The sequence below is a fragment of the Leucopleurus acutus genome, assembly GCF_964270905.1.
Source record: "Leucopleurus acutus genome assembly, chromosome: 6".
Classification (NCBI taxonomy): domain Eukaryota; kingdom Metazoa; phylum Chordata; class Mammalia; order Artiodactyla; family Delphinidae; genus Leucopleurus; species Leucopleurus acutus.
Genome location: NC_139149.1, coordinates 7,184,120 through 7,203,066, shown reverse-complemented (window position 1 = coordinate 7,203,066; position 18,947 = coordinate 7,184,120). Strand labels below are relative to the sequence as shown.

Genomic DNA, 18,947 nt, shown 5'->3' with positions numbered 1-18,947 from the left:
ACATGCTAACAGATTCCCAAATCAAAATAGAACTAATAAGTGCATGTTCTTAGTTTTTAACTAAGCCGCATGGAAGGTTACCCTGCTTTCATTCTAGTATCAGAGTTTCAAAACTTTTGCTTTGTATCCTTATTAAACTTGTCATTTTCTTAGTTTTTGCATGGTTTTCAGAAATTACTTGGCTTAATAGCAATATTGAAACATAGGATGTGCTTTTTCCCCTCCCACTCAATATGTTGTTTTTGTTCTTCTACAGATGATTCTTTTATTAGGCCAGTAACTTTTTGGATTGTTGGGGATTTTGATAGCCCTCCTGGAAGGCAATTATTGTATGATGCTATTAAACATCAGGCAAGTATCTACGGCTTCACTCCGTATCTTTGTTTGAGGCTGCAGTTATCTTCATGGGCGTATGTGTGCTGATAATGTTCTGGTGGGGAGGCTGGATCCTGCTTTTTTGGTGCTTGAGGGAAAGAAGCATTGTTTTTTCAGAGGTCTGGCAGCTAGTGAGAAAACAGAGAAGACTGCAATATTCTGGCTTTATGTAAGGGAATAGTTTTTTTTTTTTGGCTGTGCCGTGCAACTGGCAGGATCTTAGTTACCTGACCAGGGATTGAACCCGGGCTCCCTGCAGTGGAAGCACAGAGTCCTAACCACTGGACCACCAGGGAAGTCCCAGGAATAGATTCTTTTAGAGGAAAAAATAATAAGATCGTCATCATAGACAAGTTTTTATTGTATGACTGTTCATGTTCTTGCTGCAGATGCTGCAAAGTTTGTGTTGTATATTGTATGGGAGAGACAGGGTCCTTATATTGAGAGAGGTCCAGATATGGGAGAAATACCACAGAGGCACATTAGCACGTGTATAATAAAAGTAGGTGTAGGCATGCAGAGGGGTGCACATATGGGTGGTCTGAAAGTTGTGCAGCATATAAACTGTAGAAGTGGAGTGAATGGGCAGTGGTGAACGGTTGAAAAATAATCAACCCTTCTAGAGATTGTCATTGTCAGAGAGAGAGATGTTACATTTCCTTTTCCTGAGCGGTTTCAGATTGGATCTTCATCCAAGTTTCACACCCCTCCTGTGTCCCCTTGCCACTCTGTGTCCCAAGGAGGCTTACTGAAATATCCAGGTGATTTCAGCTTCACTGATGTGCTGAGTGCCTTTATTGTCTAAGGGAACAGACTGGATGGTGCGGTCAGTTGTATCAGGAGTAGTCCAGGCGAAGGACGATAACACGTATAACGCACTCTAACTCAAATTGACAAATGCTCAAGTGGTGAAAAGTGGGAGAAAAGGGAGGGAGTAATTGAAGTAAAATATAGGTTCAAAAGACATGCACAAATCAATAGGATGTAGTGTCACAGAGTCAACACACCCGTGTGACCACCACGCAGGTACAGAAACAATTACCGAAGTCCTGAAAGCACGCCCCTGCTTGTGGCCGCATCACTAGCCCTCCCCGTCCCTCTTCTCACATCCTAGGTTTGCCTGCTTTTTACTTCAGTTAAATGGACTCTTATAATACGTACTTGTTTGTGTTTGGTTTCTTTACTCAACATTTTGGAGATTTACCCCTGTTATTACAGGTAGTGGTAGTTAGTTCTTTTTCATTGTGCAGTATTGTATCATATGGCCGTACCACAAAGTGTTGTTTGTTTAGTCTGTTTGATGGACAATTGGGTTGTTTTTAGATTGGGGCTAGAAGAATGCTGCAGTGAATACTCTTGTACATGTTTTTAGATACACATAGGTATGAATTTATGTTGCTCATGGCCCTTTTTTGGTTTTGTGGGCCCCAGATATCTTCTCCCACATGGATTCTTGACTCTTGACCCAAGAAGAGATTAATTTTTAGTAGAACTGGAAAGGCCATGTGAATGAAGGGTCTGAGCAGAGCCCTTCAAGAGGGTTGGGACTTAAGGAAATGAAGATGGGTGTAGCTGGGGTTCACATACCAATGTGAGGCATAACATGCATTAGAAGAATGCAAAATGTGTTGGGGAAATACAGGACTCTGATGGTCTGTAATGTATGCTGTATTTACAGCGATGGTAAGAAATGAAGTTGAAAAGGTAGGCTGGGGGCCAGTTCATGCAGGGGTTTGAATGCCTGATTATAGCATTTTAATTTTACTCTGTATGCAAAGGAGAACTACCAAAGACTTAAGTGTTCCTTGCTACTTATGGGATATAACTGATGTTAATGCTGCTTTTTAAATTCAAGGCATCTACCATATAACTCTTATTTCCCTTTTTGTAAATAGAAATCCAGTAACAATGTTAGAGTAAGCATGATCAATAATCCTAGTGAAGATATAAGTTATGAGAAAACTCAGGTCTCCAGAGCAATCTGGGCAGCTCTCCAAACACAGACCTCCAACTCTGCTAAGAACTTCATCACAAAAATGGCCAAGGAGGAGACTGCAGAGGCGCTGGCTGCAGGAGCTGACATTGGGGAGTTCTCCGTTGGCGTAAGTCTGTGTGTGGCACGAGGCTGCCTTGTATTGTTATTTCAGAAGTCCATTCCCATGGGCTGATGTGTCCTATTCCTGTTGATCAGGATTTGTGATTTTAGTTCTGAGCTCAGATGATTTTTTTTTTTTAATTGGAAGGGTCTTACCAAGAAATAACAATTCTGCCATATTCCCCTTATTACTTTTAAACTTGCTAGGCTTCAAGATGTGCATGATATAAGCTTATATATGTTTTAAGCACAAAGCCATTGGTTTTGTAAGTTTTTAAAAGACAGATAATATTTGATTTGTTTGTAGAACAAAGAAAAATACTTGTTTATAGAGGTTGAAGCTACTTAATGAGTTAGAGGCTCATGTGCTCTTGATGTATTTCCAACATAAGCCCATTTTATTAATTTATGTTACATACTTTTGACTATTTTGTAGTTTTAAGATTTCTTATAAAATGATGAATGTACTTGACATTTCAGTTAAAAAAAGACTCTTGAAATTAGCAAGATTTTAAAATGCAGAATAAAGGTATCATGAATTATAGTTTGCCAATTGAACAATTACATAAAGGAACAGGAAAAGGAAATAAGCATTACTTGATAAGTGGGAGGTTGGGAAAAAATGGGAGAGAGAGTGGGGAACGGAGACATCGTAGTGTTAATTATTAAAATTAGTCACTACATTCCACTAAAAGAGCATTTTATGACTTATTTATATGATTATTCATTTTTATGGTTTTCTTAATAACAATTACTTTTCCTTAATAACAATTACTTTCCTAGGGCATGGATTTCAGTCTTTTTAAAGAGGTCTTTGAGTCTTCCAAAATGGATTTCATTTTGTCTCATGCCATGTACTGCAGGGATGTTCTGAAGCTGAAGAAGGGACAGAGGGCAGTGATCAGCAATGGAAGGGTGAGAACTTTGTCCTGAGACAAGGTTGACTTCAAATTAGATCAGTGAACAGTCTTGGCAGCATTCTCCTCTGAAGCTAGTAAACTCTTCAGACAGAGCCACTTTCTCCAAAGGTGATTAGGGCTTGTGCAGTGCTGATGGTCATTTCTGCTCCCTTGTTTCAAAGGAAGTTTGCTCATTTTGACATAAACGTCCTTATGTGAAACCTTCCTCCTGTTTAACTTTGTCCTGCCATTGTGTAAGGTGGTGAGAGTGTGGTGGTTCTCAGAACCCAAATCCATAAGACCTGTGATTCATAAAGTATTCGTCCCGTGTGGGGACCATGTTTATGGTTTGTGCAGTCTGTATGAACTTAATTGGTTTATGCTTGGACTATTTCATAAATATCTGCAGCCACGGAAATGAGACTATGGCGGACACACCAAACTTTAAACTCTTAGCCCTTAGGGTGAAATCTCTGATATCTACCACTACGTTTCTATTTGGGCTTTCTTATTTATAGTCAGTGAGAATTAATGAAAATGATACTGCTATTTTATTTCAGAGTTTGCTTACTGTAAAGTATTCAAGTCTACATACACTCTGTGTAGTTGAGGAATTGATAAGTGAATAACTGTATGAGTTGATTCGGGTTTTATTTTCACTTTTTTCATTGATTTGACTTAGATGTAAACGTGTTTCGGGTCTGTAAAGTGATCTGGTTTGTAAGGTAGCCTGAGGACAACCAAGGACTTCTCTGCGGCCCGCTGATTCCAGCACTGACCACCCTGCTCTTCTTCACAGATCATTGGGCCACTGGAGGACAGTGAACTCTTTAATCAAGACGATTTCCACCTCCTAGAAAATATCATCTTAAAAACTTCAGGACAGAAAATCAAATCTCATATTCAGCAGCTTCGGGTAGAAGAAGATGTGTAAGTTTTGCCATAGAAGAAATGAATCAGTTCATGTCACAGGGGCTATCTTAATTGGACTTTCCTCATGCTACCTATTCCAAGATGTTTTTATCTCCAGCTTTAAAATATAATAATGTTCTTCAATTCAGGTGTTTATTTATACTTCTGTTGAAATGAGTTAATTTATTTTGTAGCCAGCTGTTTAAAGAACTGGATTAGTTCTCTCCATTTTGATTTTTTTTTTTTAACTTTTGATTGTGGAAAATTTCAAACATATGCAGAAGTAGAGAGGCGATTTTATTTATTTCCTCAGAATACTTATGTAAAGAAATACTTTCCCTCATTATCTCTTTAATTACCTTTCAGTTTTATTTTGTTCAGGGAAAAAAAAGACAAGTTAAATGTTTCTTTTTCTTTATTTACTAGTATGGAATAATGAGGTTTTTTTTCTTGCATATTCCAAAAGTGATGATGAGTTGGTTATTGTTGGTTCTTTATTATTTTAATTCTTTCAATGTTATTAATAGTCTATATATTTTAATGAGTTATACCTCAATGGGAAAAAAATCAATATTTGACTGGTCTGTGTACCTGCTGTGTAACTGAGGCTCATAGTCATATTCACATGGTTTCTGCATTAAATACCAAATGAATGTGTAGCTGGAGGATGTATGGTTATGTTTAGTTTTTGAGGAATCATTATACCTTTTTCCACAGAGGCTGCACCGTTTTACTTTCCCATCAGAAATGCGTAAGGGTTCTAATTTCTCCACTTCCTCACCAACACTTACTATTTTCTGTTCTTTTGATAACACCTATTCCAATGGGTGTGAAGTGGTATCTCCTTGTGGTTTGATTGGTACTTCCCTAATGATTAGTGATGTTGAGCATCTTTTTGTGTGCTCATTGACTATTTGTATATCTGTGGGAAAATATCTATGCAAGTCCTTTGCTCACTTTTAATTATTTGTTTTGTTGTTGTTGAGTTGTAGGAGTTCATTTGTATTCTGGATATCAGTCCTTATAGCTATATGATATGCAGGTATTTTTTTCCCACTCCATGGGTTGACTTTTCACTCTCTTGATAGTGTTCTTCGATGCATCGTTTGAATATACATAGTTTTAAAGTTCTTCTGTTTTATTTCTTCATCTGTTTCATACACCATGATGCTGCAGAGTCCAACAAGCACGTCATAGTGAAGCGTTGACTTTGATAGCTGTGAAAGTAGTCTCTCTGCCAAGTTTTGTGTGATACGGAAAGGAATCTTTTTTCCTCTCACCCAAACTGGGGCTACAGATAAAGAGGTTTCCTTCCACCTCATTGGTTGTTGAGTGATGCCCCTTGTTTTAGCCTAGGAAACACTTCCCTGATGCAGGCCAGGAGGTACACCCCTGATTGGAAGCCACTGTGTCATAGGCATAGGTTTGGTGTGGTGTCCCTTGGACCACTCCCTGTCTCTGTGGAGGCTTCGTGGGAGGCCCTGGGAGTCCTTGCGGACTATATAGTTGCCAGACTATGCGTAGAAGACTTGGCCTTTTACCAACCAGAGATGGCTCTGGGTCTGTCCTGGTTGAATTTAGGGCAATAAGGTAGTTGTGGGGCTGCCAGGATTGATGCTAAAACTATTAGGGTTCTCAGAGTGACCTTGCTTGCGTAAGATTTTTGTTAGTGCCAGGGCTGCTCCACCTTGGTTGTGCATGACAGCCACAGCTCTCAAGCGTGACCCAGACCTGCAGCCAAGAGGCCATCGTCAGCCCTGCGGAGCTCACCGGTGGGCTCTTTGATCATGGCGATCATCCCAGTCCACAGAACCAAGGATCCCTGGACATATTTTGTGACAATGTTGACACATCACAGGAAACAAATGGCCTGTATTATATGTATTCAGAGTTAGTATTGAGACGTACCAAAAGATATGATTTGATAGAGTTGTTTGGTTCGATGAGAGAATGTGTAGGCTTGATTCCAGTTCAGATATATTCACGAATATATTCAAATATATTTTAGCATTCTTGGAATTTAGTCCTCAATTCAACAGATTAGAGCATTTTTTTCAGTCTCATGATTTATTCAAGATCTTCCTTGGTTAGAAATCAAGTTAGGAGGGGCGAGGAAAGCGGAAATGCTTTTCTAAGTTGTTTACCGTGATGTTGATTGTAATAGTGAAATAGATTATGATGTATCCATAAATATAATACTATGCAGTCATTGAAAATATTGCTGTACCCCTATACTTATTATCCAACAAAATGTTTATATTATTAAATGAAAAATCAGGTTACCAAATAATATAGTACCACCTTTGTGTATGTAGATATATATATTTTAAAATATGGAAGAATGATGAACTAAAATGTTATCAATACTTATTTCTTGAATATGCTATTATTGTGTGCATCTCCATTTTCTCCTTATATTTTTTTCCTGAATGTTTTTTCGGTAAATTATTACTCTGATGATCATAAAAAGTAATAAAGTTATTTAGAAGAGGGTGAGGGAGAGTTATGGGCCAGGCCCTGAGCTAGGTGCTTTACTTTCTGTGTTTCGCCAGTGCAGTATTTACAAGAGCCATGCAAAGTAGGCATTATCTCCATTTCACATATGGAAAAATCAGCACCTACCCCAGGGCTGTAAAACTTATCAGTGACAAAATCTGTATTTTTTTCTCATACCAATTGATACAAAGCTTATATTTTCTTCAGACCAGCTTGTTGGCATTCAGTACTTAGGTTGATTATATTGTGTTCAGCAACAATTGGAAAACCTTCAGTAAAAGAGATGCTAAATTTTCACCAACCACATCTTTCAGGGCGAGTGACTTGGTAATGAAGGTGGATGCTCTCCTGTCAGCTCAACCAAAAGGAGATGCAAGAATCGAGTACCAGTTTTTCGAAGATAGACACAGGTATAGAATCAGTGTTGAATTTGTGATATTTACCTTTACCTCAGTTCCTTTATTTTTCCATATAAAGTGTGTATATAAACTCTTACAGGAATGGAAAATTTGGCATGTGGTTTTTATATATATTCATATATAAAATTCATGTAACAGATATCGGTTGCATAAAAGTTGACATTTATTTCTAAATAAATCTGAAATAGTTCTGAATATACCCTTTAAGAAAACAGAAAGCATTTAATGAAACCGATCAGTTGTCATTTTCTGATATTAAAGAATAAACAGGTTGTTAGAGCATTTGTCTCATCTTCTATTGAAAACTGTCTTGTTTTCAGTAAAATAAAAATAAGTATAGCATTTTAAGGAAGTCCTTGTCTTTTGTTTTCCAGTTTTTTATTTTGAAAAGTTTCAAACCTAGAGAATAGTTGAAAGTCTATTATAGTGAATACCCAAATATCTTTAATCTAGCTTCACCAATTGTAGACATTGTGCCACAGTTATCCGTGTGTGTGTATAGTATATGCTTGCATACAAACATACATGCACTCACATTTTGGGGGAACCATTCGAAAGTACGTTGCAGATATCATTATATATCATGCCTAAATTCTTTGGCATATGTCTCCTGAGTACTAGGAGTATCTCCATAGTACTGTTAAGCATACCTCAGCAGTTTAACCTTGATGAAGTAATATTATGTAATACGGGTCCATGTTCAAATTTCTCCAATGCCCAGTAATGACTTTTTACAGCCGTTTGCTTGTTTGGTCCAGATCACACATTGCAGTCAGTTGTTGTGTCTCTAGTCTCTTCTAAGCTGGAACAGTTTGGGGGTGTTTTTTTTGTTTTTTGGGTTTTTTTGGTCTTTTATGACATTGACTTTTTTGAGAGTCCAGGCCAGTTGTCTTGTGGAATGTCCCACAGTCTGGGTTGTTTTCTCATGATTAGACTTAAGGTTAACTTGTCTTGAGGAAGAATGTCTGCAGTTGATGTATCCAGGAAGGTGTATGTCCTGATCGCACCTTAGGATCGCCAGGGAGGCTCTAGACGCAGAAGCCTGCATCCTGCTCCGCTGTGACTCTGGGTTAATTAGTCTGGAGTAAGTTGGACTTTGGTTTAATTGACCTGTGTTTTCTCACAGCCAGTCCTTGTGGGGATAAAATTTGAACTAATGACTCCAGGCTAGAATGGAGATCCTCTCCTTTCTCACTGGCTGTGGCTCCTTGCTAATAATCACCCAGGTTGGATGTTACCCACTAGCACCATCCTCTCTTTACTCTGTATGGTTTCAGGAAGTGACATGGTCTGGTTACTACCACAAGAAACATTCCTAATTGACCTGCCGTCTTGTTTGCCTGTCATAGCCAAGACCTGAGCTAGACCTCTTCCCTATTTAGCACATCGTTTTCTCCATGAGTCATATATAATTAAAATGTCCTAATTACAAATTCTATTATGATGCAAATTTCAATTAGAGAAGTTATTTTTATTGGGGTCGTGTTAGTTAAATGAGTGTTTGTTATACTCAAGTCAGAAGTTTCTTACTTAGGCAAGAAACAAGAAGTCTGAATTATTGGTTATGTATACCCTTTCCCTGAAAGTGTGGTCCATGGAACAGGGCACTGTCTGTGAGCTTGTTGGAAAGGCAGAGTCTTCTGGCCGCAGTTCAGACCTCCTGAATCAGAATCTTCATTGTAACAGGATTCCCCAGGTGACTCCTGCGTACCTTAAGATTGGCGAAATGCTGCGTTCCTTGACGTTTGCTCTACTCACCTCTCAAAAATGTGGGTGATTCCCCTAATGTTGCTTCTGTGTCTGTCACTTTCAGCCTTATTCTGGTCTTTTCTCTGATGAATACAGCAAGTATATTTAAACATCGTGTTGTCAGTTTATATTGTTCTCCGTTTCCACACCAATATTCCTCTTTTCTTGGTGTTTGAATTGCCCTCTTTTTTGCTGCAGAGATGCGGGGGTGGTTAAAAGACCTTACAGGGTCCGTTTCTGAGGATGTCTGTTGTGGGTCACCTAGAGCACTGGCTCAGGACATGGGTATGCCGTACAGAGCTCTACCCCTACCAGCCAGGCTTAGGGGCCTGACCCACACGCTGTGCTCTAGAGGACTGTTTGGGACCCCTCTTCTCGTTTCCTTTGGGAGAGTTTGTATAATGCTGTTCTCTAATGCGCTCTTCCTTCTAGATTCTAGAGTACCACAGGAGGTCCAAGTTATCTGACGGCAGCGGCTCTTGTACTTTGGCTTTTACTTAGAGAGTTTGTTGAAATGCAGATTGCTGGACCTACCCCCAGAGTTGCTGGTTCAGTAAGTCTGGGTTGGGGCCTGACAATTTGTTTTTTTCACAAATTCCTGGGTAAAGCTGATGCTGCTAGTCTGGAGCCACACTTTGAGAACAGCTGTATTAGAGGAAAAAAAATGTATTGGAATAATTATTGGTAGCTGGAATTATCAATATCAAATTGAAAGCATGTGTTGCAGTACAGTCACAAAGCTATTCGGACGGTTATTTCCAAAACAGTTAAGATTTGAAATAACCTTCATTACCATTTAAACTGTGTTTACCCAGTTTTATTAGTTATTATGTTCTGTTTTGAACTTTGTTTTTATCCCACTGGATAAATGTTTTTGCATAAAAGTGGTGATTAATTTCAAAACCACATTAAAATAGTGTTCAGAGTAAACAAAGATAAGCATTGATTAAGCAATTAATGTTTTGGGAAAATTGGATGTATTTTTAAATCCTTTCAAGTTTATTCCTTTTTAAAATGTATCAGAGGCTCCTGCTTCTCTTAAGCCACCTAAGTCAAAGTGGCTTTAGAAGGAGGCCATGTAACTAGAAATTACATGTGGGGAAATGCATGTTCTCCCCAGAAATCCTAGGAGTTGTCCTTTTTCACTTAACTAAGAACAGACAAAAAAATTGCATAACTTAATGCTGACAAGATGTAGTGAAGTTCATTTCTTGGCCTTGTAAAATTGTTTAGTTCTTCAGGAAATGTGGTTGACGAGACATATTAGCCACAAAAATATTGTGTCATTATGACTCAGTAATCTCATGTCTAGGACTATGTTAATTCTCAAGAAATTTCCAAGTGTGAAAAAAACTGGATGTGAGAAGTTCTTTACAGGTTGAAAGGCATCTAAATGTCCAGCAATATGGACATATACACACTACCAAATGTAAAACAGATAGCTAGTGGGAAGCAGCCGCATAGCCCAGGGAGATCAGCTCGGTGCTTTGTGTCCACCTAGAGGGGTGGGATAGGGAGGGTGGGAGGGAGACGCAAGAGGAGGGGATACGGGGATATATGTATATGTATAGCTGATTCACTTTGTTATACAGCAGAAACTAACACACCATTGTAAAGCAATTATACTCCAATAAAGATGTTAAAAAATAAGTAAGTAAGTAAATGTCCAGCAATAAGGAATAGCTTGAGTAAACTACAGCAGGTTCACTTGGTAAATCGAAGATTATTTCTTATTCAGGATATTGATGTATAACAACATGGAAAAATCTTTATAAGAAACTTTTGGGGGAAGGAATGAAATCATTATAAAATTGCTGATATCCTGTAGGTGCATCTCATCTTTACATAGGCATTTAAGGAAGACTATGTAGAAATATGCCACAAAGTGGTTGAGTTGGGATGGTGAGATTTTATGATTATTCATTTCCTTTTTCACTCTTTCGCAAGTTTTTGTAATATTCTTATGCTCCTTTTACTATTTAAAAAAGTCAGTTTCTTCTCTCCTCATAACCTTCTTGCCAAGAAATAAAAATTGGCATAATGTAACTGTCAAAAACAAACATCAGAAGCTTTTAGAGGGTTTTTAAACTTTGTGGCAGACCTAATCACATAGTTGACCACCATGTAACCTTGTTGTTTTAGATCTAAAGTTTTTTTGAAATGTTAAGAGGGCTGATTGGTTGTGTTGGATGTGTCATCTCCCCACCCCATCCCCCCCAAAGAAATCAACTGTTTCCTCTTTGCCTCCAGATTAATGTTTTATCTTTTTGATCTCTGTAGTGCAATTAAACTGAGGCCAAAGGAAGGGGAGACGTACTTTGATGTCGTGGCCGTCGTTGACCCTGTCACCAGAGAAGCGCAGAGACTTGCCCCGTTGCTTTTGGTAGGGACAACTGCAGAGGCAGTTTCCGTCATCTGTGTCACATCGTATTTACCGGAAGTGGTCCCATACCCTGAGATTCTCTGCGAACATCGTTTTTCCCTTAGTTATCTTTAAAGGGCATTGGAAAGTGCTACAGGGCATCTTGGGCAGAGCAGATGTTTTCATAAAGATTAGTAATGGCTCTGAAAACAATTTAATAACCTCTGAAAGTGGGTACAAGTTTGGTTGATTACTTCATGTAACTAAGAAAAAAAATTTATTCAGAGCAAAATGTCTTTGAATTAAATTTATTTTTGCCATACTTTATATTGGCGAAGAGTAAAAAGGTAAAAGCATTCTGCTTTATCATTTTCCTTTCTTATAGCTAGCATTTTTTTTTGTATGTGTCTTTTTTTTTTGGGCTGCGTCGCACGGCTTGTGGGATCTTAGTTCCCCGACCAGGAATTGCACCCGGGCCCTCGGCAATAATGAAAGCACCAAGTCCTAACGACTGGACCACCAGGGAATTCCCTGCAGAATGTCTTTTAGATATGTTATAAGATACTGCAACGTAAAAAATTTTAAAAGAACTCTGCCAAAAATATTGTTGCCTCAATTTTTTTTTGAGTTGTGTTTTTTTTTAAGTTTTATTGAAGTATATAATCACTTAACCTTTTTTGTGGGTATTTGTATGTGTTTCTTCCTATGATAGTCTGTAAGCTGCACTGATGAACCTTTAAACTCTTCCTTATGTAGACAGCTATATCCATTGCCTGTCTTGCTTCCCCACATATGTGGGGAGCAGTTATTTGCAATGACCTATTTCCCATGTTTTTGTCCACGTGATATGTATGTGTGGTTTAGATTGTGCACTAGAGCTGTGATTTCTAGGGATTTATCCAGTGCAGACTTTATGACATTTATTATCTTTGTATTTTTGCTTGAGATATTAAGAAATGTTCTCTCTCCTAACTTAGTGTCGATACATTTCTGAAGAGACAATGTAAATATTGTATCTCAAATATCAGTCACTTTGTAGGGAAAATTTTTACGTTTTGTCATCTGGTTTGCTCTTTTAGGTTTTAACTCAGCTGATCAACATGAATCTAAGAGTATTTATGAACTGCCAATCTAAACTTTCCGACATGCCTTTAAAAAGGTAAAACAAAGTGTTAAGAAATCAACCCCTGGAAAAAATCACACTCAATCTGAAATTGAATGTCAAGGATCAAAATGGGTTTATACATGGACCTCATATTTGAAAAAAATCACTTATTTTGAAGTTCAGTTTTCCTAAATTTCTAAGAACTAATCAAAAGTTCTAAGAACTTAGTGTGAGCGTGGGAGCATTTAAAGGTGGAATTAGGGACTTCCCTGGTGGCGCAGTGGTTAAGGATCTGCCTGCCAACGCAGGGGTCACGGGTTCGAGCCCTGGTCCGGGAATATCCCACATGCCGCGGAGCAGCTAAGCCTGTGCTCTAAAGCCCGTGAGCCACAACTACTGAGCCCACATGCCTAGAGCCCGTGCTCCGCGACAAGAGAAGCCACCGCAATGAGAAGCCTGAGCACCGCAAGGAAGAGCAGCCCCCGCTCGTCGCAACTAGAGAAAGCCCACGCGCAGCAACGAAGACCCAACGCAGACAAAAATAAATGAAAAAAAAAAAAAAAAGTGGAATTAACCCAGGCCACTTGCACCTGTGGTTTGCTTTCTTTCCTTTTTTTTGTTTTGGTCAGAATTACATAATTCTCTAAAAACATTTGAATCAATGTAGCTATTAAATTTACCTTAAAATGTGCTGTGGTGTAGAAAGACACTTGTCTATATACTTCTTCTTCTTAGAAGAGCAGTCATTTCTAAGTTGGAATGTATGTGGTTCATTTGCATGTATCTTGAAAGGAAGGCAGGCTTATCTGCGTACTCTCTGAGCTTTGGAATGGTCATTTGTGAAACAGGTCACCTGGAAAGCAGTTAGTAGTAATAGTGTAGCACATCTGGGGACTGTGGTAAATTGCCACCTTGCGAATGCGCTGGCTTCTATAGGTTAGATTCTGAGTGAATTGAAGCCGTGTTTGAAAGTGATGGAAGGGTTCCAGCTTTCACCATTATCCTCGGATAAGAGCAATGTTTAAATGATTGCATACAGTGTTTTCAGGGCGCGCCCGAGAGCTCAGCCACCATTTAGGACTTTGTTTTTGAGAGAGAGGAAAGTGAGTTTCTTTCACCAAGGGGAGGCAAGCACTCAGGGGAGGCAAGTGCTCAGGACATGCTTGTGACTCCAGCAGCGGCTGCCTCCATCCCCCATCCCCCAACAGGGCAGGAAGGAAGGACCTCCCCTCCCAGTCCCACCTCCCCTGCTCTCCTCTCCCGTCTGCAACAACCACAGGATGTACATTTAGGTCAAGAGGTAGTTTTGGAAACACTTTTTTCAGTCTGGAAGGAAGCCCTTCCAAATCCAATTTGTCTTAAGCCAGTTGTTTACCTGTGTGGATGCGTATAAACTCAAGGACTGTGGTTGCATTGAAAAAAAATTCACATCTTTCTTTTCCATTTCAGCTTTTACCGTTATGTCTTGGAAGCAGAGATTTCTTTTACTTCGGACAATAGCTTTGCTAAGGGTCCAATAGCAAAATTTTTGGATATGCCACAGTCTCCTCTGTTCACTCTGAACTTGAACACACCTGAAAGTTGGATGGTAGAGTCTGTCAGAACGCCATATGACCTTGATAACATTTACTTAGAAGAGGTAAGAATTTATCTTTGCTTCCCAGTGTCTAACCACTACTGTAAAGCCTGTTGAAGATGTAGCGGTGGTAGTCTCTGACTGAACAGACTGGATCACAGTCTAGGTGGGCTTCTGAGACAGTAGTGTTCAGGTGTAATTGTAGTTTTATAAATAACAGCCTAATAGATCTAATTCACGTACCATAAAATTCACCCTTGTAAAGTGCACAGTTCAGTAGTTATAGTATATTTACAGAGTTGTGCAGCCATCACCACTGTCTAATTTCAGAATATTTTCATCACCCCTAAAAAAATCTCCATACCCATAAGTAATCACTCCCCATTCCCCTTGCCCCTGGCAACCACTAATCTACTTTCTTTCTCTATGAATTTGCCTGTTCTATTACATTTACCTAAATAGAGTCATATATTTTGTGACTGGCTTCTTTCACGTAAATTATTTTCAAGGTTCATTTGTGTTTTGGCATGTATTAGTACTTCACTCCTTTTTATTGCCAGATAGTATTCCATTGTATGGATACACCACATTTTATTTATTATTTATTTATTTATTTATATGTCACTGATAAACATTTGGGTTGTTTCTACTTTTTTACTAGTATGAATAATGCTGTTATGAGCATATGTGTACAAGTTTTCGTAGATATGTTTTTATTTCTCTTGGGTATATACTTAGGAGTGGGATTGCTGGATCATATGGTAATTTTATGTTTAACTTTTTGAGGGATTACCAAGCTGTTTTCCAAAGTGACTGCATCATTTTTCATTCCTGTCCTAATGACAAATGATGTTGAATAGTTTTTCATGTGTTTATTGGCCATTTGTGTATCTTCTTTGGAGAAATGTCTATTCAAATCCTTTGCCTATTTTTAAAAATTGGCTTTTTTTTTTTTTTTTTGCGGTATGTGGGCCTCTCACCGCTGTGGCCTCTCCCGCTGCGGAGCACAGGCTCCGGACGCGCAGGCTCAGTGGTCATGGCCCACGGGCCGGCATGCAGGATCCTCCTGGACCGGGGCACGAACCTGCGTCCCTTGCATCGGCAGGCGGACTCCCAACCACTGCACCACCAGGGAAGCCCTGGCTTGTCTTTTAATTGTTGGATTGTAAGAGTTCTTTATATATTCTGGTTACAAGTCTCTTGTCAGATACATGCTTTACAAATATCTTCTCCCATTTTACAGGTTGTCTTTTCAGTTTTTTGATGGCGTCATTTGAAGCACAAACGTTTCTAATCTTCATGAAGTCTAATTTACCTATTTTTTGTTGCTTGTGCTTTCAGAGTTATATCTAAGAAACTGTTGCTTAATCCCAGGTCACAAGGGTTTACTCCAGTGTTTTCTTCTAGGTCTTTCACAGTTTAAAACTCTTACATTTTACTTCTTAGATACATTTTGAGTTAGTCTTTGTATATGGTGTGAGGCAGAGTTCCAGCTTTATTCTTTGCATGTAAATATCCAGTTGCCCCAGCACCATTTGTTTTAAAAACCTATTCTTTCCCCCACTGAATGGTCTTCACATCTTTTTCAGAAATCAGTTAACCCTAAATGTGAAGATTTAATTCTGGGCTCTGAATTTTACTCCATTGGTCTCTGTGTCTGTCCTTAGGCCAGTACCACACTGTCTTATTTACTGTAGCTTTGTAGTAAGTTTTGAAATTAGGAAGTGTGAGTTTTCCAGTTGTGTTCCTCTTTTTCAAGATAGTTTTGGCTATTCTGGGTTCTTTGCGTTTTGGAATCAGCTTGTTAATATCTGCAGAAGAGGCTGCTGGGATTTCAATAGGGATTGCATTAAATCCCTAGATGAATTTGGAGAGATTGCCATCTTAACAATATTAAGTGTTCTGCACCATGAAAATGGGATGTCTTTCCATTTATATAGGTCTTTAATTTCTTTGAACAATATTTTGTAGTTCTTAGTATACAAGCCTGTATAAGATCATGTCATCTGCAAATAGAGTTTTACTTTTTCTTTACAATCTGGATGCCTTTTATATACTTTTCTTGCCTGATTGGAAAAGAATTTTTTAAATTAATTAATCTATTTTATTTTATTTATTTTTATTATTATTTTTTTTTTGCGGTACACGGGCCTCTCACTGTTGTGGCCTCTCTCGCCGCGGAGCACAGGCTCTGGATGCGCAGGCTCAGCGGCCATGGCTCACGGGCCCAGACGCTCCGCAGCATGTGGGATCTTCCCGGACCGGGGCACGAACCCGTGTCCCCTGCATCGGCAGGCGGACCCTCAACCACTGCGCCACCAGGGAAGCCCTGCAAAATTTTTTAATTACTGATTCAATCTCTTGTTGTAGGTCTGTTTAGATTTTCTATTTTGTCTTGAGTCAGTTTTCAAAGTTTGTGTCTCTTAGGAATTTATCCATTCTATCTAGGTTATCTAATTTTTTGGCATGTAGTTAGTTATTCATAGCATTTTCTTATAGTCTTCTTTATTGAATAGTGATGTTTCCTTTATCCTTGCTGATTTCAGTAAGTTGGCTCTTCTCTCTTTTTTTTCCTGGTCAGTCAAGCTAAAAGTTTGTCCATTTGTTGATATTTGTGAAGAACCAGCCATTGGTTTCATTGGTTTTTCTTTATTGTTTTTCTGTTCTCTGTTTCATTTATTTCCATATAACTGTATTTGAAGTCTCTAAGGTAAGTGGTCCTTTTTCCCTAATCCATTTTCAAAGATAGTGCAATTTCATTTCACTGATGTCTCTTCCCAGCCCTCACTCTACACCTAGCTTAGAGTATATTAACAAAGGAATTAAAAGACATGGTCTTTACTTCCAGGGAGTTTACGGTGCCTCATAGCCTCCTTCCTTTTTAACTACATTTGTCTCTGTGTCTGCCTTAAATATCTCTTATTACAATTGAAGCCTGTTTTCTGGTTCTGTCTTCTTGGGAATTGGGAGACTGGAAACTTGAAGATAGTTACCAAAGGAATTAGCAGCCCTCTTATCATGAGGTTGAATAATTCTAGTTTCTTTAAGTAGAAACCCTTAGGTACTAAGTTGTTGGCAGGGAGAGAGAGAGAAAGAGAGTGTGTGTGCACGTGCGTGTGTATGTGTACATACGTACACACCATATTTTTAACAAATAGGGAGACCTGGAGGAACCAACTCTTGTTGAAGAGACCACACAAAGCACTAAAGAACAGTGCACAGAAGTATAGATCAGATGCAAAGCAGGTTTCTACCGGGGCCTTCCTTGGTGGTCCAGTGGTTAAGACTCTGTGCTCCCAATGCAGGGGGCCCGGGTTCGATCCTTGGTCAGGGAACTAGATCCTGCATGCCGCAACTAAAAAAAAAAAGATCCCGCCTGCTGCAACTGAAGTTACCGCACGCTGCAACGAAGATCTTGCATGCTGCAACTAACACCAGGTGCAGCCAAATAAATAAATAAATATTTTTTTTAAAATAACCCAAAACGAAAACAAAGTAGGTTTCTTCCGTATCTCCCAGAGTTTTTGCTCCTCTTTCTTAGGCTTCCTCCAGTGTCTCTGCACTCCATTGAAAATACAGAGCCTGAGACTCGTGAGCATGTGGAGCATTGCAGTAACATGTTAAGCTCCAAGGAGCTCACTGTTAGGGTTAGGTAGGGTCATAAAACCAAGCCTGAGCTAGCCTGGGGTAGAAACTCTTCAATTAGCTAAAGCCAAGCTGCCTTAAGACTTTGTAGTTGTATCCTGTTTTCTGCAAGAAATTAGCAAGAATTTAGGCAGTCGGTGCAGCACGTGAATGGTTTTATGCCATTATGGAGCCATTAAATTCATCTTGGACGTTTGCATTTAGAATAGCAATATTTTCAGCTATATTCCAAAGGCCAAGATGAATTTGCATTGCTCTCTGATGTTTTTCTGATCTTTCTCATTGTTTCTCTCTTTTCTCATATGAGCTGATCCTTGTAGGATTGTTTTATCTATCTTCTCCATTATTTGCTTTTAGATCTGTTCGTTCATTTGGCAGTTTTACCTTACATGCTTTTTTCCCAGTACTCCTCTTGTAGATTAGCATCTTATCCTCTCTGTACTTTAGGAATAATCTCCTTATTGTTTTTTTCTGTGCCCTTTTTCCTGACTCTCCTTCCAACCCACCGTAGTTTCTAAAATTGTGTACTCTTGTTAACTACCAGCACAATCAAGATACAGAGCATGTCCATCACTCCAAAAGGTTCTGTCATGCCCCTTTGCAGGTAACCCCTCCTCCTCCCCCTGGCCCCAGGCAACAGCTGATCTGCTTTTTATCCCTATAGTTTTGCCTCTTATTGAATTTTTTATAAATGTGATCATATGGTATGTTGCCCTTTATGTCTGGTTTCATTCACTTTGCATAATGCATTTCAGATTCATCCATGTTGTTGCATGTATCAGTACTTTGTTTCTTTTTATTGCTGAGTGGTCGTCAAGTGATTTAATTGTGATATTGCAGGTGGACAGCGTAGTGGCTGCTGAGTATGAGCTGGAGTACCTGTTACTGGAAGGTCACTGCTATGACATCACCACCGGCCAGCCCCCACGGGGACTGCAGTTTACCTTAGGAACTTCAGCCCAGCCAGTCATCGTGGACACTATTGTTATGGCTAATCTGGTAAACGATCAGTACATCCAGTGGTGATACTCAGTCATGTTAATTTGGGCACTGCGATTTATGATAGAGCAATTAACATTCTGAACATGAGGGAGATTAAAATTCATGATGGACTGAAGTTTTCTTTTTAAGACAACTTTCTTTTTCTTTTTAAGACAACTTAAAAAAAACTTTTTCTTTTAAGACAACTTAAAAGAAAACATGCTAGAATATTCTACTCTAACCAGATTGGCTCCTGAAAAAGTATTGCTTATGAGCCAACAGCATTTTTCCCTTCTTTTTTTTCCTTTTGATTGAAGCTTATTCACACATCAT

The 18,947-nt window shown here is 39.0% G+C and overlaps 1 protein-coding gene across 1 annotated transcript in view; it reads left to right on the top strand.

Annotated features, from left to right (window-relative positions):
- The window catches only part of UGGT1 (UDP-glucose glycoprotein glucosyltransferase 1), a 118,879-nt gene that overhangs the window by 83,291 nt on the left and 16,641 nt on the right, over nucleotides 1-18,947 (top strand). The window contains exons 22-30 of the mRNA XM_082841767.1: nucleotides 257-351; nucleotides 2,271-2,477; nucleotides 3,254-3,385; nucleotides 4,169-4,299; nucleotides 7,092-7,187; nucleotides 11,226-11,328; nucleotides 12,387-12,466; nucleotides 13,862-14,051; nucleotides 18,474-18,632. Coding sequence (XP_082697893.1) covers nucleotides 257-351; nucleotides 2,271-2,477; nucleotides 3,254-3,385; nucleotides 4,169-4,299; nucleotides 7,092-7,187; nucleotides 11,226-11,328; nucleotides 12,387-12,466; nucleotides 13,862-14,051; nucleotides 18,474-18,632 — 1,193 coding nt within the window. The remainder of the gene's footprint in view (nucleotides 1-256; nucleotides 352-2,270; nucleotides 2,478-3,253; nucleotides 3,386-4,168; nucleotides 4,300-7,091; nucleotides 7,188-11,225; nucleotides 11,329-12,386; nucleotides 12,467-13,861; nucleotides 14,052-18,473; nucleotides 18,633-18,947) is intronic.